Source organism: Macrobrachium nipponense, chromosome 3, assembly GCF_015104395.2.
Source record: "Macrobrachium nipponense isolate FS-2020 chromosome 3, ASM1510439v2, whole genome shotgun sequence".
Classification (NCBI taxonomy): domain Eukaryota; kingdom Metazoa; phylum Arthropoda; class Malacostraca; order Decapoda; family Palaemonidae; genus Macrobrachium; species Macrobrachium nipponense.
This window is the reverse complement of record NC_087202.1, coordinates 5097980-5120319: the sequence shown is the minus strand read 5'-3', so window position 1 is coordinate 5120319 and position 22340 is coordinate 5097980. Positions and strand designations below refer to the sequence as shown.

The 22340-nt window shown below is 38.8% G+C and overlaps 3 protein-coding genes across 4 annotated transcripts; all 3 read right to left on the bottom strand.

Annotated features, from left to right (window-relative positions):
* Positions 1-148: 148 nt before the first annotated feature.
* On the bottom strand, positions 149-4695 carry LOC135221613 (complement C3-like). Of its 2 annotated transcripts, XM_064259281.1 has the most exons (5): positions 4309-4695; positions 2833-3048; positions 1777-2013; positions 1003-1158; positions 149-419 (listed from the first exon to the last, which is right to left on the bottom strand). In XM_064259281.1, exons 3-5 carry the CDS (start codon positions 1960-1962, stop codon positions 384-386), a joined length of 378 nt encoding a protein of 125 aa, XP_064115351.1. In that variant the 5' UTR covers positions 1963-2013; positions 2833-3048; positions 4309-4695; the 3' UTR covers positions 149-383. The 2 variants fall into 2 exon arrangements, with proteins under 2 accessions (XP_064115351.1, XP_064115352.1); XM_064259282.1 differs by lacking the exon at positions 2833-3048.
* LOC135222125 (alpha-1-macroglobulin-like) lies at positions 4439-13896 on the bottom strand. Its single transcript, XM_064260294.1, has 6 exons — positions 13871-13896; positions 13707-13786; positions 13429-13535; positions 13137-13287; positions 8996-9126; positions 4439-4717 (listed from the first exon to the last, which is right to left on the bottom strand). The coding sequence occupies exons 1-6, from the start codon at positions 13894-13896 to the stop codon at positions 4439-4441; spliced, it is 774 nt and encodes a 257-aa protein (XP_064116364.1).
* Positions 13897-13934: 38 nt separating this feature from the next.
* On the bottom strand, positions 13935-16393 carry LOC135222124 (alpha-2-macroglobulin-like). The gene is made up of 3 exons (XM_064260293.1): positions 15475-16393; positions 14416-14644; positions 13935-14192 (listed from the first exon to the last, which is right to left on the bottom strand). The coding sequence occupies exons 1-3, from the start codon at positions 15732-15734 to the stop codon at positions 13935-13937; spliced, it is 747 nt and encodes a 248-aa protein (XP_064116363.1). The 5' UTR covers positions 15735-16393.
* Positions 16394-22340: the final 5947 nt, after the last annotated feature.

Here is a 22340-nt window from a genome sequence, read left to right as displayed (position 1 = left end):
AAGGTAGGTGAAAGGAGAAGACTGATAAACGAAAGGCAAAAGTGTCATACCAGGTGCACAGAACAGTTTGATATTTCTGTCAAAGTGAATTTTTTCTTTTAAACAAGCTGTTCATTTTTTAAATTTTTCAGGGATATTTTCCGTAAAACAAGGAAATGGTCGCCATGTTATTGATGTACCTTCAGAAATCAAATGAGGAAGGGTTCGTGTCCGATAAAATCAGAAATAATGACCAATAAAAACATTTAACATTTTTGTCTGAAATGCGAGGCGTCTCTAAGACCAATAACTTAAATTATTTTTTGTTTTTTTCAACGTTTTGTACATATTGCAGTGCAGTCATTTCCCATCCATCGTTTACCAAAAGGAGCCAAACACACACTTCACGCTGACTCACATGTGTCTTCAATTTCAAATGACTGAAACGAAAGAAAGAGCGAAACAATTAAAACAAAACTCTGTTATTGTCGTTGTGCAAAATAGCTTCTTGAAGTTGGTGTTCATAAATTCAGTCCATATGGTTATATTTTCTAATTATTTATGGGGAATGTCGTCCAAACAAAATTATGAAATTATTTCTTGTCATATTCAAAATCGATCAAAAGTGTCAGAGTATTGGTGTCACAAAGAAAAATAACAATCATAATACAGTCAGTTAGGTTTAACATTAGCTATTCTGCTTACTTGAAGACATACATTGCCTGAGTTAGTGTTAATTCAAGTGTTTAACGAAAAAAGGGTGGCACTGTTAAATAATTCCACTCTGTTTTTATTGTTCTACAAGAGGGTATCTTCAACATCCTGTTTATAAATTATTCTGATATTTATATTTTTTTAGTGTAAGGTGAATTTTCTTCTAACACGATATGAAATTATGTCTTGCATATTCAAAAGCGATCGACATTGTCAAAGGATTGTGTTACAAAGTAAAATACTAATGATAATAATCTGGTCGAATAGCAATTATCATCAGGTATTCCCTTTATCGAAGCTATACAGTACCTGAGTCAGCCTGAATTCAGGTGTGTAATAATCGTAGAGGGTGACGGTGCCGGGCAGAAGATCTTGGACTTCGAAGCCCTTCAGGACGTGGAAGGAGCCACAGACTTCGGAGCCACCGACCGATTCAAGGTAAAGGAAGACAATCGCATCTTTCTCCTATGGAAAGCAAACGATGTAGGTTAGTATGAAGCCGATAAAATAAACATTCCCAAATGTCTTATAAAACGCGAATCTGAACTGGCGTCCTTTTGTCGTTTCCGGTAATATTCTTGATGTATCTTCAGTGCTAAAGATTTCTTATAACTCCCTCAGGAATATATGCATTTGCAGTGAGCAGTTTCATACAAAATTATCTCATTAAGGCTGACAGGAGATTAATCAAAGTATCATATTTATTTCAAAAATAAAAATTAAACATTAGACAAAATTGGCGAAGCTTTCAAGGAAATAGTTTTATGGTTAACAAAAGTTAAGTAAATTTTAGTTTTACCAGACCACTGAGCTGATTAATTGCTCTCCTAAGGCTTGCCCGAAGGATTAGATTTTTATTTTACGTGGCTATGAACCAAATTGGTTACTTAGCAACGGGACCTATACAGCTTATTGTGGGATCCGAACACATTATATCAAGAAATGGGTTTAGAACTACCAGAAATACATTCCTTTTATTCCACACGCTGGCAGCAGCTGGGAGCGAACTCGGCTACAGATCGGTAGGCGAGTACTCAAACCGACTCGTCCAGTAGAGGAAACTATGGTTACCAAAACAATTACCTCGTAACGCTTGATGATTTGCTGAGCGACGAGACCTCTCAAGTCGTCCTCATCTGCCGAGTATCCTGTTTGGAGGTCGATCTCCATGACAACCATGTTGGATACGGAGTCCTCATTGGTGTAAGAAGCACAAATTTCCAGGGAACTGTTAGATGAGCAGTTTTCTCTGTCCGTCTTGACAGACATTTTAAAAGCAGAGCTCTCTGGCTCTTCTTTGACGTTGTACTGGTGGGTAATCTGAGGATTCAAGTGTCTTAGATTAGCATTTGAATAAACAAGTCGAAAATACGCTGAAGAAATCGCGTTTTCTATACAGCTTATAATCAAGACCACCGAAAATGGATCTATACTTCGCTGGTCTCGTTATAATACTGTATGAGCTGCTTCCCATGAAGCTATGAGCCGGCCGTGGTGACCTGTCCTGTACCATTGCCAGAAGCATGATTATGGCTAAACTTTAACTTAAATACGATCAAACCTACTGAGGCTAGAGGGCTGCATTTGGTATGTTTGATGAATGGTGGGTGGATGATCAACATACCAATTTGCATTCCTCTAGCCTTACTAGTTTTAAGATTTGAGGACGGACAGACAAGGCAATTCTGTACAATTAAACCAATAATCGGATCAACAGTTTTTCCACTACATTTTTTTAATGGCTGACTGACCTGAAATTAGTGTTGTAACTATCAAAGTGGATGAGTATTCCCAAAATGTATTAGTAGTATTTAAAAAGAACATTAAAGGTATTTTTTAAATGAACGTTTGTTATTAGAGACCTCATATTGCTTTCTTGTGTAAGTTGTTTTCTTAAAATTGTTTAGTACCCTAAGAAGATGACTTTGGAACAAAAGTTGAAAGTCTTGGTACCTTCTTTCATTTTCACGTGAGGATCTCTTATATGCTTCACCCACGGGACCATGTGGAATGCAAGATATATATATATGTATATATATATATATATATATATATATATATATATATATATATATATATGTGTGTGTGTGTGTGTGTGTGTGTGTGTGTGTGTGTGTATGAGTCGACCTCAAAACATACCGTGACAAGAGCGCATCCACTCCCAGACGGAGTCACTGTGACGTCAAAAGGTGGATCGCCCGTGACGTAGCTGGTCTGCAGGACGAGACGGTTCTCTGAATTGATATCAATGTCAAACGACTGACTTCCAGCATTGACTGATATGGTGAGATTTGTTCCTGTGGGCGGGAAGGCTTCGCTGAAGGCTGCGAAGGACTGCAGAGCAACCACTGTGTCCTGTCGAAAATCAAATTAAAAGTTGGAACTTCACGGTAAAGTGGAATGCACCCATACCCTAATACTATTCTTTTTGAATGTGGATATGTTTTTATTAGTTTTTCTATTAATTAATTTTTTTCTTTTTTATAATAAGTGGGATCTCTTCTGTGTGTATTTTCTTCAATTCTTCTTAGTTCTTAATGAACACATTAATATTCTTTGGAAGCTTGATTTTCAAGTCAGGGGCCCTTTTGGTGGGGTTGTTCCATATGAAAAGTAATACTGATAACAATAATAATGATATCTTAATTAATTATTAATAATAATATTAATATAATAAATAATAATAATAATAATAATAATAATAATAATAATAATAATAAGTAATAATAATAATAATAATAATAACTGAAAAAGAAACCCACAAAATTTATGTGTCTAACGTGTTTACTTATAAGTATAAATTTTATTTTTACTCAACACTCGAGTACTTTCAGGTTCGCTCTGTGGCCCTTTTTCAAGAGATGCGTAAAAATAATAAGAAAGATCAGTGCCCGCTCTATGAAAAACAGGAATTTTTTCTAATATCTGGGAGGTCCCTGCAGTACTGACTTTTAATATCTCAAATCAATTTAATAAAGTAAATAACGTGACAATGTGAAGAGAATCATTTAAGGTAGATTTTTTGAAAATGAACTCACATAGTAGAAGAATTTTGTTCCACATAATGTGACCATTCTATGCAGATAGCTTTAAAAGATGAATGAATAAATTCATTGTTTTTTTTTTTTTTTTTTTTTTTTTTTTTTTTTTTTTTTTTATGAATTGTATGTTTTCAGAGGTAAAGTAACGGAGGGGTGAAAATGGGATAAAGATGTCACCTGCTTACCGATCTAGTATATCGACAAAAGCACAAACGAAATCGTCAGTGCTTTCATGATTTTATAACGGTATTTCTACTTATAAAAGCAACTCTACAATTTTGTCTTGATGTCATGGTATCAAGCAATATCTTGATATTACGAACACAGTTTCATCGCACGTGAACAAGTGATAATGGATTTCGTATCGATCAAATGAAAGCATCACAGTCCTTCCATCTTTCTTGAGAAGGGAATTGATGAGGCAGAAACGCGGATAGAAATAGATGGAAACGGCTCATCCAAAACGGCGACCCCATATGAAAATGGGAACCAGCTGGAGAAGAAGAAGAAGAAATGAAAAACATCACAGTCACTCGACCATTCATCACTGCCCCGACTGACCAGGAGAACTAACCTGTGTCGAGACGAATCCTCCTTGTCCATTGTGATAAGTTGATATGAGCTTGGCAATATCCGACGCCCAGTTAGTGTAAGATCCAGGAGTTTTTCATTCAGCATGGCCAGGAGGAGGTAGGCGGGCAGCTTCAACCGTCAGAGCCTGAGACAGACCTGGACTTCCTGATGTCGTCAAACTGTTGTACACATCTGAAATGAGCGTAGCAGCAGCGCTGCTGTCGCCGCAAGGAGAGAGCGTATGCCGTCAGGGCCTTGATATAGGTGCTGTTGCTCGTGGTGGCTGTGGTGATGCAAGCGACGGCGTTTGCTATGACCTGGGGGTCCACTGTCAGATTTCCTTCCAGAAGAGATATGAGGACGTAGGCCGTGAGAGGCGCGAGCGACGCTGCTGCAACCATCGACACCTCCTGAAAGTGTATGCGCAGTCTTAAGTATATCTTAGTTTTACCAGACCACTGAGCTGGGTAACAGCTCTCCCAGGATGGCCAGGGATGGCCAGAAGGATTAGATATTTTTACGTGGCTAGGAACCTTTTGGTCACCTAGCAACGGGACCTACAGCTTATATTGTGGGATCAGAACCACATTATATCGTGAAATGAATTTCTATCACAGAAATAAATTCCTCTGATTCCGCGTTGCCCGACAGACCACCGACTGGTAGCCGTGTGCAAAAAACCACTCGTCCAATGAGGAACTTGCGCAGTCATAATTATTTTACCTTAATTGCAGGGCGTCCATTTCTCCCAAAAAACAATATTGTAAATCACTTCGAACGATGTAGTATTCCTGTTTCTTTTTGCTAAAAGTTCCTCGTTGGACGGGTTTGGTTTATGCGCTTGCCTACTGCATTGGTAGTCGTGAGTTCGATTCCCGACTCTGCTAACGCGGAACCAGAGGAAATTATTTCTGTTGATTATAAATTCATTTATCAATATAATGCAGTTCGGATACCACAATAAGCTGTAGGTCCCGTTGCTAGGTAACCAATTGGGATCCTAGCCGCGTGAAAATATCTAATCGTTCGAGCCAGCCACCCTAGGAGAGCTGTTAATCAGCTCAGTGGTCTGGTTAAACTTAAGATATACTTAACTTTTAACTGGAGATAAACTAAAAAAGGAAAATTGTTAAAAATGAAATCAGGTACGTACAGCAAGAACAGTTTAGATTTAATATTAAATTTAAATTTTTTTCAATAATATTTATATATTTTTTAAAACCAGATTTCATATATATTATAAATTTATATGTGTATGTATGTTTGTATATGTGTATATGTACATATATATGTATACGCATTAAGCTACAAATGTCCTTTAATATCTAATTCGCTCTACCTCAGAACTGATACATTTTCATTTACGTTAACTGAAGGGGAATTTTTAGTTGATGTCAACTAAAAATTTCCCTTCAGTTAACAAATATGAAAATACATTAATTCTGAAGTAGAGCGAATTAGATATTAAAGGACATTTGTAGCTTAATGCGTATATATGAATCACGGTGATGTGGTCAAGCTCATATGTATACATATGTATATATGTTTTTTTTTTCTCACGAAATTTTTCGGGCCAGCCTGTAGGAGTCAAGCATGACTCATTAGGCTGGTTAATCTCCTTCCTTTAATAATGATAATAACAGCAACAACATGAACCCTGAGGTCATCCAGCGCTAAATGAGGCAAAATAGTAGAATGCTGTGATATTGAAAGTCTGAAGGACACAAACAATCCAGAATAATTTGACAGAAATCCCCAGCAAATGACTTACCATGCATGTCGCTGTGAATCACGAAGCCGACGGATTGGAAGCAGCCGTCGTCGTTTTTTGAAGTGACAGCAGCCAAGTTTTGGATGAAAGGAGGAGATTTCCAATCCACCTGGATGAAGATAGTTGATTATTATTATTATTATTTTATTCATTATTATTATTATTATTATTATTATTATTAAGTATGTACAGTAGATGAAAACCTATTCATGTGAAACAAACCCACCATAGGGGCCACTGACTTGAAATTCAAGCTTCCAAAGAATATTATGGTGTTCATTAGGAAGAAGTAAGAGGAAGTAAAGGGAAATACAGAAAATAAAGAGCGAAAAATTCATAGATAGGTAAATAGAAAACTAGAAAAATTCCGGTCTAGTGATTGGTATCCAAAGAGCTTTCAGGGGAACCTGGCAACCATCAAAATATGTTTCATTATATATATATATATATATATATATATATATATATATATATATATATATATGATATATATATATATAAGTCTATCACATTACCGTGATTCATATACATATATCGAACTACAAATGTCCTTTAATATCTAATTCGCTACCACAATCGGAATTAATATATCATATAGCTTAACCGAGGGGGAATTTTATTAAGCGATAATAGAATTGGCGATCGACAGACGCGAACCAGCGACCTCCCAATTCTAGGACTGCCGTGAAGCCTTAAACCACCCGACACCGCAAGAGATGTAAGTTCATGCCGCCTCCCACCTGATGGGAGGCGGCATTGGCATGAACTTAAATCTCTTGCGGTGTCGGGGTGGTTTAAGGCTTCACTGCCAGTCCTAGGATTGGGAGGTCACTGGTTCGCGCCTGTCGATCGCCAATTCTATTATCGCTAATAAAATTCCCTCGGTTAAGCATATATGAAAATATATTAATTCCGAGGTAGAGCGAATTAGATATTAAAGGACATTTGTAGTTATTATATATATATATATATATATATATATATATATATATATATATATATATATATATATAGATATAGATATAGATATATACATTGACATAATTGACTACTGTCATATTTTGTAGCCTGTGACTTCAAAAATGGAATATAAACATGTGGAAAGTTTTGTCTTGTTACGTTTGAGTAGTCTGTTGTGACGTTGAAACACTACGTCAGCGGGCATATTAATACCCTCGTATGTATACTACTGCATTCCCATAGATGTTTCATACTTATCCCGAGAGTCGTGTACGAGTCTGTGTCTCCTATTTATAAAGCCATTTTGTTCTAAAACACCTTCCACCCCATCACTCTAAGACGTTGGATACTTATTATTGACATAAAGCTCGACTAACTTATCACCTTTCACCCTTCATTTGGATTCAAACAAACGCAAGAGAATCAGCCTTCAGTCGCTGCCTATATATTTTTCATATTTCATAACTGATTCACGAAGTTATAGAACGTGATGAATGTCTAAATAAAGGCAGCAGCCACGAAGGGAAAAGCGAAACAAGGGATGTTTTGTTACTACTATGAGATTCAGGGCCTCTGTAACACGGTTTTTTCGCAATAACTTTTATCTATGCATTTCATAAATATAACGCTTATTCAGAATACATATGATATCAACACATAAATTTTAAGTGTATTCTGCACTACGTAGGTTGAATAAATTTGGTACTTATAAATGTAAAACGTGACCTTTTTTGAAGACGGGCCAACTTTACTCAGAGAAAGGGTTTCGAACGCACTCGTTACGTAAACTTATGACAGCATTTCTTCCCTCTTTCTCGGATGGATGATTGGCTATACGTAACGAAGGCTAGACTTCTGGCAACAATGACATACAAATTTAAATACAAGCAAAGCAGTACACCTTTATGAACTCTGGAACCTCTCCACTGATAATTGTCATAATGAACAAACCAACAAAATATGTTAATAAATACAAAAATACTTCGATATTAGTCTAACTCCCAAAATAAGTTTCCAAAGAAATTGCAGTCTACTTTATAGGTCACTTCAGATTAACAAGATGTAGGGAATAGTTGGTAATTATCAAAAAACATAGTAGACAAGCTTGATTGATAACTACTATATCCAATGTCAAACAATTTTTATTTATTGGCTATCTACCTATTTACTGAAAAAAATAGCCGGTACCGTATATTGGCTTTAAACCTTCACCAATCAATTATCGTCAGAATGGTGACTTCATGAGGCTCCACCCACTTTCGCCTCGTTATAATTCAGGATAACAACTGAAGGCTACCATGGGCATTGTTGGATTAGAAAATTTAACTTCTGGCTATAAAAAAACTAATTTCTCGAGTAGTTGTAAGAAGTGCTAAATGTTCCTCAAGGATTCCCAGCAGTTGGCCTAAACGTTTAATTCATGTATATTACTGCTATACTGTTGCGGCACTACTGCTACAGTAGTATTACTACGCTAGCATGATACCCCACCCACATCTATGTATCGTTCCGCCATTCATAAAGTCTTTGGGTTTCAGAGCCGATGGAGTTTCTGTCTGGTGGATGGGCGGGGCAACATTTAGTCAAAAGGTGTTTGTTTACCTTGCTTACGTAATGAATGTTTTTAGACTCTTGGCTCGTAAATCATTGGCCATGGCGTCGGCTAAATCATTTTTACTCTATAAAAATTAAAACTATCGGGTTTAGGTTATTGATAATGCTGACAAAATTGTGTGTGGTTGTAAAATATACATATGTCAACTTTCAGCTACATCCGATGCTTTGACAAGGAGCAGAGTCCAAAAAAACCGTATTACAGAGACCCTGAATCTCATAGTAGGCCTTTCGACTTGCTGTCATTGACTTAACCGACTGATAGCATTATAAAAATAAGTGTATGTGTGATTGTGTGAATGTTAGTGAGAGAGAGAGAGAGAAAGAGAGTTTCTGTACTTACAGTGATGTAACTATCGCTTGACTGAGGGACTTCAGCACGAATGCTGTGAGCCAGTAGATCTGAGGCGTCCGAATTACCAAATGCGCTGAAGGATCCGTCAGTGTGCTGGTAGAGTAGCTCTTGCTGGTAGCCTATAGGACAGAAATTATATTTTATCGATATACATATATATATATATATATATATATATATAATATATATATATATATATATATATATATATATATATATATATATATATCAGCAATAGAAGAGTTCCGTGGAAATCGGAGACGAATAATAAATATTAAAACCAGGGCTTGAATGAAGACCATCTTTTATTCGCGACTAGTTTCGGAGATTTACTTTCCTCCGTCATCGGGCAATCTATAATGGAATATTATTTACAATTCAAATCAATGACGTAATATAAGTTACATTAAAACAAAGCAAAATAAGATCAAATTACATAATTACTATAAGTTACATTAAAATTAACAAAGCAAAATAAAATAATATAAAATTACACAATTACAAGACATAATAACCTAAACTCGCAGCAAAATCTTAAAAATAAGATAAATACACTGTTGTTGTCAAAGAGAGCAGAGAAAAAAAAGAAAGCAGAAAAAAATTCTTTTGCGATACGTCTGATGGTTGTATTTTCTGGAACATCTGCTTGAGAAGAGGCTAAGGATTAACTTGTCAATGTCATCTGATTTTCAATGTCCTCCTGACAGGTTCATGTCGTTGATTGGATTAAAGTATATACGTTCATGAGCGAACTTCGATGGATTTGGGATAATGGAAATGAAAGAAATATCTGCGGAAGGTCCTACTCACAACAGACAAATAGATTTCAACAATAGAATAAAACTTCCGTACAATGAAAACGTCCAAAAAGCTACAGAACACCTCAGGTCTAATATTCCTTTCATTTTTCATTATCCCAAATCCATAGGTAGTTCGGTCATTAACGTATATACCTAAATCAAAGAGAAGAAGCTGGAGTATACAACTGCATGCAGCAATGCAGCAATTGTAATGAGATTTACGTTGGGGAGACGGGCAGATCCATCTCGCAAAGAGTAACAGGGCATAAAAGATCATGCGATTATGCGCTACAGAGCTCGGGGATTTTCCTACATATTAGGGCTAAAGATCATACTATGAACTGGAGTGCGGCAGAAGTGGGAGTTAACAAGGCCAAAAAAGTACCAGGGAATATTTGATTCCCATCCTACCTGGGTCAACGGTCACCTGCATACCAACAGAGTCTTACTACCACACTTACATATGCTTTGTTTATATACACTTGTAAGACAACATTCGTCCATAGTTTACCAGTGATCAGGGGCACGGAAGGAAGTGCTCAAAATATATGGCTGCAACATTCAAATAGTGTTTTATGGACATTTTTATCGTTATATTTTACTGTTGTATTACAGCAAAAGACATTCATACAATATATATATATATATATATATATATATATATATATATATATATATAATATATATATATATATATAAGTATGGAGACAGGAGCAATCACTCAGGGATAGACATATTGGAGTAGGGAGACGCGTTCTGTCTTTCATCCATTTATTAGCGCCGACGTTTCGTATCAGCTTGATACATTTTCTAGGCTGTGAAACGATTACACATCAATTGCGTATAAGTAAAAAGATACACACAATGTTTAACCAACACCAAAATAAAAACCTTTTAATAAATTAAGATAAAAACAGAGTAAAAACAGAAAACACAGAATAACAGTGAAAGGGCTAGGAGCGAATACAGAGAAACAAATTAGTTAAAAAAAAATAATAATAATAATAGAAAATATATAATAATAATACAAATAATAATAATATTAATTAATAATAATAATAATAATAGAACGAACAAGACGCCTACCCACAGCGGTAGCGGAAGGAGAACTGACACGAAAAAATTGTTATGGAAGGGAGTGTAAACAAAACAACAGGTAATTAGGCAATAAACAGTTGGGTGGAAGACGATTGGTGGTTAAGAGAAGGTACAGTTAGCTTGATTATTATTGATTCAAGGGTGGTTAGTTCGTCTATATGTCGGGTTCTTCCTACAATATTAAATGACTGGCATCTGTGTGTTTTGCAACTTTTACTGTGATTTCTTATGTTAGATTGTTCTGGATTTGATAGTCGACAACCCGTTCTATGGCTAATTCCTTGATGAGAGGAAATTCGGACTTTTAGCAGCCTCCTGGTGCAACCGATGTAAGTGCCGAGATCACATCTGGGACAATTATACTTATAAACGACACCGGAGGCAAACAGGGGGCTGATCTTATCTTGACTTGGAAGAGTGAGCCGGTAGTTCGGCTCACTCTTCCAAGTCAAGGATAAGAATCAGCCCCCTGTTTGCCTCCGGTGTCGTTTATAAGTATAATTGTCCCAGATGTGATCTCGGCACTTACATCGGTTGCACCAGGATGGCTGCTCTAAAAGTCCGATTCAAGGGTGGTTAGTTCGTCTATATGTCGGGTTCTTCCTACAATATTAAAATGACTGGCATCTATGTGTGTTTTGCAACTTTTACTGTGATTTCTTATGTTAGATTGTTCTGGATTTGATAGTCGACAACCCGTTCTATGGCTAATTCCTTGATGAGAGGAAATTCGGACTTTTAGCAGCCTCCTGGTGCAACCGATGTAAGTGCCGAGATCACATCTGGGACAATTATACTTATAAACGACACCGGAGGCAAACAGGGGGCTGATCTTATCCTTGACTTGGAAGAGTGAGCCGGTAGTTCGGCTCACTCTTCCAAGTCAAGGATAAGATCAGCCCCCTGTTTGCCTCCGGTGTCGTTTATAAGTATAATTGTCCCAGATGTGATCTCGGCACTTACATCGGTTGCACCAGGAGGCTGCTAAAAGTCCGAATTTCCTCTCATCAAGGAATTAGCCATAGAACGGGTTGTCGACTATCAAATCCAGAACAATCTAACATAAGAAATCACAGTAAAAGTTGCAAAACACACATAGATGCCAGTCATTTTAATATTTGTAGAAGAACCCGACATATAGACGAACTAACCACCCTTGAATCAATAATAATTAAGCTAACTGTACCTTCTCTTAACCACCAATCGTCTTCCACCCAACTGTTTATTGCCTAATTACCTGTTGTTTTGTTTACACTCCCTTCCATAACAATTTTTCGTGTCAGTTCTCCTTCCGCTACCGCTGTGGGTAGGCGTCTTGTTCGTTCTATTATTATTATTATTATTATTAATATTATTATTATTATTATTATTATATATTTTTCTATTATTATTATTATTATTATTATTTTACTAATTTGTTTCTCTGTATTCGCTCCTAGCCCTTTCACTGTTATTCTGTGTTTCTGTTTTACTCTGTTTTTATTCTTAATTTATTAAAAGGTTTTTAATTTTGGTGTTGGTAAACATTGTGTGTATCTTTTTACTTATACGCAATTGATGTGTAATCGTTTCAGCCTAGAAAATGTATCAAGCTGATACGAAACGTCGGCGCTAATAAATGGATGAAAGACAGAACGCGTCTCCCACTACTACCAATATATATATATATATATATATATATATATATATATATATATATATATATGCATATTATTATTTTTTTGGTAGATGATCCCCATTCACATGGAACAAGCACACAAGGCCAATTGACTTGAAACTCAAGCTCCCAAAGAAAGTTGTTTTCAACCTCCCACCGCAGACCAAATACTGTAGCAGTAACTGATCACAAAATAGAGCCAGTGATTTTGCATCGCCCTGCGGGATATGCGAATCCACGACTTCTGAGTGGCATGCCGTAACACAAATCACTATACCAGCCATACCAGGGTGTATGGTACCAGTGTTGCAGAGAATCAAGTTCCACATTCTGCTGGAGGCTGTAGTTGTCGCTTTGACATAAACCAAATGTCTTCTTCACTTGCGCTGTTTAGCTGGGATCATGCCCTATAGCTGGTAGTGCTGCTCATGATAATGCAGGGTTTAAAATATGGAAGAATGCTACATTAATTGCCATGCATCACGGGCAGTTTTTCAGACTGCTGAAATGTAAATGATGTTCTTAAATCTAACCACTACCAGACACACCCTCACTAACAAAAAGAGTTGCTTACCTGTTTTCATGTAGTTCAGAAGCTGAGCCTCGACGTTGGGAGTGAGCTGACCTGACGATGCCAGGTATTGCATCACGTATATGTTTGGGGCAAAGTTCAGCATATTTTGTTCACCACAGCCATAAGGCATTCGGATCAGGTTTCCCAGGTTCTAAAAAATGGTACAAATGAATCACCACAGGAACTGCTGATGGGTTAAGTGACAGGAATGGCATTGTCAAAGTTTTTAGATGTGATATTTATAGTAACAATTACTATACTGACTCCAGCAACTGGGAGGAATTCTTCTTACCTCAAGGGTCGGTCCTAGGAGGTCAGCGGAAGCAGAGATGTAAATTCTATCTGAGCCGTTGACAGTCCCAAGATAATTCTCGACGGGCCAAGTAAAGCTGCTGTCATCTGCCCAAACAAATAAAAACCTACTTCAAGTAACCGTCTTATGCAATGTTGATCTTACGTAATGCACACATCGCTAACAACAGAATAATGTACGTGTACAGGCAAGTAAATATTCTTGTGACTTCTCTTTACATTTTCCACAATGAAACCTTCCAACAGTTCATCACTTACTGCCACATAAGTAATGTCCATGTGTCGATGCTTTAGTTATTCCTTCGAATTTCACTTTCAAAGGGCGAATGACGGTGTCGCTGAAAGGAGGTAGATATTGGTATGTTAATACTTAAATATATGTAAAACATTTCACTTATTTGCCCAATAAGTTTTAGAATTACTCAGTCTTTAAGTAAAAACGTATCATTTTGTTTTCAATGTATTTTCGATGAAGACAGAACGCATTTAATAGTTTGAGCCAAATCGGCCAGATGAGACAGAAGCCCAAATTGCTCTTTCCTTTTTACCTCCTTCGACGTCAACTGTCCCGCCACAACTTCCATTGGCAGTGTCTATGGAGGCACTGAAGGTGAGGTTGACGTCCCCGGCCTCCAGAGGCACCACCAGGAACTTCATTACTTCCTTTTTGCTGCCGGAGACGCAGGTCTTCATCGAATATGTTGGGGACGTGTATTCGGCACTTGGCAGCAACTGAACAGTCACCTGGTGTGTGAGGAATTCATTATCCGTTTATGTTAGCGTGGACTCTGTAGTGTGAGTGTTGATATATATTTACAAGGGACAGGCGTGTAACAGAATATCAATCGTTTCTTTTATAAACAAGAGCAAAACTGGCAGCTATGGGTCACTGAAAAGAAGAGCGAACCATTGTCAGGAAGACCTTCCTGGGAGGAATGCAATTCCGTCCCTGGGACCCCATCACTACAGGCAGACTTTCGTTCACGTAATTGAAGACAGAGACTAGGACGGGGACCTTCTCGTTCCTGCGGGCAGTGGCTGGGTGACTGAGGTCTAGGAAGAAGGGCACGAAGGAGGTGATGGAGGACTTGGGGCTCAGTCCGATGCCCAACTCTGGATGGAGGCAGACGGCCTCGCCCACCCACGTCGTTACTGTGTCCGGAAGTTCGACCTCCTTTGCCGTCTCACCACTCTCGCTGTGGACAGGGTCAGGAGGTGTTCGCAGTGCTTCAGTATAATGCTTATTCTAGTTGAGCAAATATTACATAAATACAGAAGCCTTTAAGGATGGGCAAAAGGCCTCCGTGATAGCAAAGAGAAAAATGAATAATGCTTCACAGATTTTGGATAAAAATATCAGTGCTACCTGACACGAAATAAAGGTCTTTTGATGACTAAATAGTTATTGATTTTTTTTTTTTTTTTGCCTACAAAAATAATTCATTATAAATTCGAAAACTGTAACATACTAAGGAAATAGATTGGGATTGTGAGAAACAATTTCACAAGGTTTTTTGCAGCAAAGTTTGGTCATTATGGCTGAGTAATGATAATAATAATACCTTCCATACGCATACAAGTTACTGTCACTTACTTATACAGATTTTTGACTAATCATGATTCATTACTACTTGCATTAGAGATAGACCATTTGTTTTTAGAGTAAAATAGAATGTAGAATTGAGGCCAAAGGCCAACGCTGGGACGTATGAGGTCACACTGTGCTGAAACTGAAATTGACTGTAAAATGGTTTGAAAGGTGTAACAGGAGGAATACGACGCAGTTGCAATATGAATCAATTGTTAGGTGAAGGTGGAAAGCAAGATGGAAGAAAAAGTATATGAACGGAGGGGGTTGCGACTGGGAGACTTAAGGAAGGGATGCTGCAAAGAACCTTAAGTAATGACTACATTGCACCACATGAGGCACACTGCCAGCACTATCCCCCCTACAAGGCATTTGTTTTAGAGCTCAGCAGCATCCTGTATTCTGTAAGAGTAGGACATCGACCGAATTCAAACCTACCCAATAACAACGATTTCCCACAGCCACGTTTCGGGGAAGTAGGTCCTCTCCAGCTCCACTTTTTCCGGACTTGTGGCTTTGTCCAATTCAGTTGTAGAGTCAGGAGCTGGTGCGGGAGCTCCACCGGGAGCTCCAGCGGGAGCTGTCGGGGCTGCTACTAATACGTCTCCATCGACACCTCCACCCGCACCGCCAAAGGCAGCTCCACCTCCACCTCCACCCACATTATCATACTCAGGGTCTAAAAAAAAGAAGGACATTTGAAATTTCCATCGGGAGCTGATGTGGGAGCTCCAGCTGGAGTTGTCGGGGCTGGTTCTAATACGCCTCCACCTCCACCTCCACCTCCAGCCACACCGCCATTGGCAGCTCTAAATCCACCTGCACCTCCACCCACGTTATCATAGTCAGCGTCTAAACAAAAAGGACATTTGAATAGAATTGGTGTAACATGAATATCAATCCTAGTTTTTAGCGGAGGGTTGACGAATCGATCATCAATTGTAAATTTCTCCTCCGGTTTGTTATGTTTACTCCGAGGCTGAGTGAATTTGATATTAACCCTTAAACGCCGACTGGACGTATTTTACGTCGAGATAAATTGTCTGTCGGGTGCCGACTGGACGTATTTTACGTCGACATACAAAAGTTTTTTTTAAAATTCGCGGAAAAATACTTATAGGCCTACCAGCCTAAAACTTTTGAATCACGCGCCTTGGGGGATGCTGGGAGTCCACGGATCAAAGGCCTTGTTTTGTTTTGAAGCGTGACCCAGGTGCGCATGCGCGATATCCCTTCTTCTCGCTCCAGCCAGCATCAGTAGCGCACCATCCGAGAGCGATCTTTCGTGAAAAGCGTGTTTTTCTGGACTTGTGCGAGACTTTGAGCATTTGTATTGCTACAAGACATTCCTAGATATGTCTCAACGACGACTTGTGAACCGTGAAAGGCGGCGGTTTTACCCGTCGGCGAGGGATCGTGTAAGGCGAGTTTTGGACATGGATGCTGGCGAGGGGCCAAGCACCCAGCATGACCGCGCCTCAAGGCCGTTCTGTGCGGCCACGTGTGGCTTGAAAGTGTTTCGGGAACACATCGTTTGCCTTTGGTTACCCCTAGAAAGCATGTGGGCGTCCTTAGGGGCATTCGTAGGCATTTGGGAGGCCTCCAACCAAGGGACATAGACGAATATCTTTCGGAGCTTGATCGGGAACATGTCGCAAGTCCCTCATTTTTGATGGCGGATGGTCATCGAGTGATGAGGACATCAGTCCCGATGAAAGTGAGGATGAATATTTTGCCCCCAATGTCCGTTCGAGGCTCACATCCGAAAGTGAGCTCGAATTCAGTGCATACGAGGGGGAATCTGAGGGGGAGGGGGAGGGGAGGGTGGGGATACGGGCTCAAGTTTTATCGCAGAGGACGATACAGAAAGTGAGGGCCTAAGTGAGGGTGATGGGCCAACGGGGGGGGGGTAGTGTGCATCGTGCCCGCACCCGTGCGCGTGCGCGCGCACGGGCACGTAGAAGGTCGGCTCGTCGCGCCAGCCAAGGTGAAGGTCGGTCGTCGGAGAGTGACGAGGGGTGGACGGAGGACCCCACCCCTCCTAACATGCACCCCTTCACGGCAACCCCTGGGATGACCGTACCAGTACCCCTGACTGTTTTGGGATTCATCCAGCTTTTCCTGACGCGGGAATTGCTGGAATACCTGGTACACGAGACGGTGGACTACGCTCGGTACTGCCGATATGAGCTGAAGACGACCTTGTCGTATTACTGGCGGGGTTGCAACCTCATTGACATGGCACATTTTTTGGGGCTCCACATTTATTTGGTTGACACCTGCTATCGACGTCAGGCAATATTGGAAGAGAAGTTATTTTTTATGTATGCCGAATGTGCCTGGCGTTATGTCCCGTGATAATTTCCTGGCGATGGACAGGTACTTCAACGCCTTCAACCGAAGGGCCATACCCGGAATAACAGTGATCGCCTCATTTTATTGGCCGTTACAGTGTTGGATTATATCCTTGCGGTGTAGTAATCTCGTGATTCCTGGAAAGAACCTGTCTTTGGATGAGGGGATGATGCCTTACAAAGGACGTCTTAGTATAAAAGTGTATAACCCAAGAAGCCAAAGAAATATGTGTGAAACAAATTCTTTCTCATTACCGAGGCCAACACTGGATACGTTGTGGACTTTTCAGTGTATACCGGGGTATTCTCCACGCTGCGTGACACTGTATTCAACCTTGTGGGACGTTTCCGTAACCAGGGTATATCACCTGTTTATGGATAATTATTATAACTCGGTATCCCTGGCCCAGGAACTGTATGAAGCATTTCAGTCAGTGGTGCGACCCTTCGGTTGGTGCGTGGGGCCCCGAATGTCCTCAAGAGGTTCGCTAGTCATCCGCAACACCTGGCAAGAGGAGAGACAGAGTGGCGGCGGAAGGGCGCTGTCTTCGTCATCTGTTGGAAGGGTGTCCGACTCGTCCCCATGATTACGACGAGTCATGAAACCCATCCAAGAAGAGATCGTACAGCGGAAGAAGACACGTCGACAGGGCCGAGTTGTGTTTGAGGAGTTTCGTACCGAGCGGCCCCCTACTGTCATTGGGCACTACAACAGGCACATGGGAGGAGTTGATCTCTTTGATCAGCTCATCCAGTACTATCCCTTCGCCAGGAGAACCAGAAGGTGGACACAGAAGCTCCTCAAATACATCCTTCAGCTGGCCTCCAAAATGCCTACATACTGTACTGTGGGTACCGCGGTGACAATCTTCCGAGGTTGACCACGTACAGTTCCTAGAGGTAGCCGGGAATGCCCTCATCAACTTCGATCCCGATGAGTGGCCTTCCATAACTGACCCCCTGCCCCGAGCTGCAGATCTGCCCTAGAGGAAAGGGCAGATAGGAGGGCCAACTTCGCTCGACCTGCAACCGCCGCCCCTGCTGCCGCCGTCCCTGCTGACGACGCCCCCTGCTGACGACGCCCCTGCTGACGACGCCCCTGCTGCCGCCACCCCTGCTGCCGCCGCCCCTGCTGCCGCCGCCCCTGCTGACGACGCCCCTGCTGTCGCCGCCCCTGCTGACGACGCCCCTGCTGACGACGCCCCTCTTGCTGCCGGCCCCGCCATCACCGCTTCTCGTCGGGTAGTGGACCCTGCGTGTCGGCTGCAGCCAGGGGAACACATACTGGAGGCCTTAGAAGGGCGAAGGCAGAAACGGTGCCGGGTGTGCCATATGAATGGCAGAAGGAGAGACACCCGGTTCTTCTGTCGTCTCTGCAAAGTTGCTCTTTGCAGGATAGGGGAGTGTGACCGAAAGTATCACACTAAGGTCATGTATTGGAGCGCGCCCCTAAACCGACAGCGGAGGGCGCACGGGGCCGCCGGGTCCATCAGCAGTAAGGGCGCGCGTCTCCCTCCTCCACCTGTACCTCGTCATGTCGAGTGGAAAAAATGCAAGACTCTTCAATGGAGGAGGGAGAAAACAAGAATAGAACGAAGAGTCAGGATTACGAGTGAGTATTCTGCATTTATTTTATATTTAGTTTTATATTTATTACAATTTTTTATATATCTGAATGTGTGCATGATAAAATAATAATAAGACATTTCATTGTATGCGAAAAGAGAAGTGTCACCTGCATTCCTTTTATTTATGTATTGGTAGCAGAATCGAAGAATGTAATATATATTTTACGTAATAAAAAAAATTATTATATATATATATATATATATATATATATATATATATATAATATATATTATATATATATATCTATATATATAATATATATATTATATATATATATATATATATATATATATATATATATATATATATATATATATATATTAATATATATATGATATATATATATATATATATATATATATATATATATATATATATATTTATATTATAAATTTTTTTTTTTATAATTTTTTTTTTTTTTTTTTTTGTAGCAAATTACTTACCAGTCTAGTAATATTCAATCATTTACCTTCACTTTAAAACAAATTGCAAGTCTCTAGAACAATATCTCGATTTATGGTGAATATTTGAAAAAAATATTTTTATTCCGTCCGCGCCGCCGATTCTCGGCCGAAAATCTCGGAAACGCGTAGGTCACATTCTCCTAATATTTGTACCTTTTTCATATTACGCTTATTTTATAGTTTTATATATGGAAATGTGCGCAAAAACATGCACAATATAACAAAAAAATATTGGAAGGTTGTAGCATTTATCATTTTTGAAATATTTGCATATAAAGTACGATAAGTACGAAAAAAACTACGATCGGTCAACTTTGACTCAACCGAAAAGGTCAAAAAACGCATTTATAACATAAAAATCTACAGTCTAGTAATATTCAATCATTTATCTTCATTTTAAAACATATTGCAAGTCTCTAGAACAATATCTCGATTTCTGGTGAATTTTTGAAAAAAAAAAATATTTTTTTCCCCTCCGCGCGACGATTTTCGGCCGAAAATCTCGGAAACCGCGTAGGTCACATTCTCCTAATATTTGAGCCTTTTCATATTACGCTATTTTTAAAGGTTTATATATGGAAATGTGCGCAAAAACATGCACAATATAACAAAAATTATTGGAAGGTTGTAGCATTTATCATTTTTTGAAAATATTTGCATATGAAAGTACGATAAAGTACGAAAACCACTACGATCGTCTCAACTTTGACTCAACCGCAAAAGGTCAAAAAACGCATTTATAACATAAAAATCTTACAGTCTAGTAATATTCAATCAATTTTATCTTTTCATTTTAAAACATTGCAAGTCTCTAGAACAATATCTCGATTTATGGTGAATATTTGAAAAAAAATATTTTTATTCCGTCCGCGCGCCGATTCTCGGCCGAAAATCTCGGAAACGCGTAGGTCACATTCTCCTAATATTTGTGCCTTTTCATATTACGCTTTTTTTATAGTTTTATATATGAAAATGTGCGCAAAAACATGCACAATATAACAAAAATTATTGGAAGGTTGTAGCATTTATCATTTTTGAAATATTTGCATATAAAGTACGATAATGTACGAAAAAAAAACTACTATCGGCAACTTTGACTCAACCGAAAAGGTCAAAAAAAAAGCATTTATACCATAAAAATCTTACAGTCTAGTAATATTCAATCATTTACTTAATTTTTAAAAAAGTATTAGCAAGTCTCTAGAAACAATATCTCGATTTATGGTGAATATTTGAAAAAAAATATTTTATTCCGTCCGCGCGCCTATTCTCGGCCGAAAATCTCAGAAACGCGTAGGTCACATTCTCCTAATATTTGAGCCTTTTCATATTACGCTTTTTTTAAAGTTTTATATATGAAAATGTGCGCAAAAACATGCACAATATAACAAAAATTATTGGAAGGTTGTAGCATTTCTCATTTTTTTTATATTTGCATATAAAAAAACTTTTAACAAAAATTCGACATTCGGTCAACTTTAACTCGTTCGAAATGGTAAAAAACTGCATTTGTAAGCTAAAACTCTTACAGTATCGTACTATTCAATCATTTTCCTTCATTTTGAAACAAATTGCAAGTCTCTATAACAATATTTCGATTTATGGTGAATTTATTAAAAAATTATTTTTTTACATCCGCGCGCTACGAATTCATGCATCATTTTGTGATAATATTTTCTCTGTGTTGCTTTTATTGTTTTACAATGTGTTATATATCAAAATGATCGCAATTTAGTGCACATTACAACGAAAAAAAAGCAACTTGTTACCTCTAACCGTTTGGCGCACAGCGCGATTTGAATACAATTATATATGAAATTTCGTTTTTGCGCTATCATATATCGCATTATTTATATATGATAATGATAATATTTTTCATTTCTGATGGTTGCATACTAAACTTCAAGCAATGAGAAAAAAAGGAGCCAAAAATGAACTCTTAATCTTGAAAACTAAGCGCGCTGTGATTTTTTGAAAAAAATATTTTTTCCGCTTACGCGCTCACTCTCAAACCCCTCCGGCATACGGGAGTCATTTTTTTATTTACCGCTCCGGCGTTTAAGGGTTAAACGACATTTGTAGCTTAATGTTTGTGATACGAAAAATTTTGCAGTGTATGTGAAAAAAAACTATACACATAATTATGTATATATATACACACACACATATTTACATACATTGTTTACGTATGGTGTGATGTCCAATCACAGATGAAGTTAACATCACGATTGGTTCAGCAAATATCTTGAGCATTAACTCCAGCATAAAAGTAAGTAGTAAGTGGTTTATAAACGCTCATGCCAAAGACAACGTGAGGAAGACCAAACCTAAACAGCCTTTGGAAAAGCACTTTATTAATTCAGCGCAAACGTTAAAATGATTAGGATGTTAATAGTCGGTAAATAATGCAGTGATGGTCGGTAATCCTCGAACTGCAACTCCGGTTATTATTATTGATAATAATTATTCAGTAGATGAAACCTATTCGTATGGAAGAAGCCCACCAAAGGGGCCACTGACATGAAATTCTTCAAGGTTCCTAATAATATTAAGGTGTTCATTAGGAAGAAGTCAGAGGAAGTAAAGGGAATTACAGAAACAAGAGAATTCCACCTATTGAAAAAGAAACAATAAACGAGTAACTTAATAAATAAATAAACGTGTTGAGCCAAGCCTTTCCCATCACTCCTCATCTCACTGGGTCCTGGATTTGGCCACTGAGGTGGTCTGCTCCCACCCCCACCCCCCCATTCCCTCTGTGGTTGTGTCTTGTCACGACTAGAGATGAAACGGACACACTCCACGTTCTAAATAATGCTTGTTCGAACTGATCCCTTCTGATTTAATCAATTATGTT

What these genes read in the sequence shown, in the direction of transcription:
- LOC135221613 (XM_064259281.1), bottom strand. Translation starts at nt 1,962, where the DNA reads ATGTCTGTCAAGACGGACAGAGAAAACTGCTCATCTAACAGTTCCCTG. An exon ending in AAATCATCAAGCGTTACGAG is followed by an intron (nt 1,159 to 1,776) that starts GTAATTGTTTTG and finishes TGCTTTCCATAG; the next exon opens with GAGAAAGATGCGATTGTCTT. An exon ending in CTGAATTCAGGCTGACTCAG is followed by an intron (nt 420 to 1,002) that starts GTACTGTATAGC and finishes CTTTCGTTTCAG; the next exon opens with TCATTTGAAATTGAAGACAC.
- LOC135222124 (XM_064260293.1), bottom strand. Translation starts at nt 15,734, where the DNA reads ATGTCCTTCTTTTTTTTAGACCCTGAGTATGATAATGTGGGTGGAGGT. An exon ending in TGGGAAATCGTTGTTATTGG is followed by an intron (nt 14,645 to 15,474) that starts GTAGGTTTGAAT and finishes CCCTGTCCACAG; the next exon opens with CGAGAGTGGTGAGACGGCAA. An exon ending in ACGTGAACGAAAGTCTGCCT is followed by an intron (nt 14,193 to 14,415) that starts GTAGTGATGGGG and finishes CTCACACACCAG; the next exon opens with GTGACTGTTCAGTTGCTGCC.
- LOC135222125 (XM_064260294.1), bottom strand. Translation starts at nt 13,896, where the DNA reads ATGATACGTTTTTACTTAAAGACTGA. An exon ending in CGTTTTTACTTAAAGACTGA is followed by an intron (nt 13,787 to 13,870) that starts GTAATTCTAAAA and finishes ACCTCCTTTCAG; the next exon opens with CGACACCGTCATTCGCCCTT. An exon ending in TCCTAGGACCGACCCTTGAG is followed by an intron (nt 13,288 to 13,428) that starts GTAAGAAGAATT and finishes ACCATTTTTTAG; the next exon opens with AACCTGGGAAACCTGATCCG.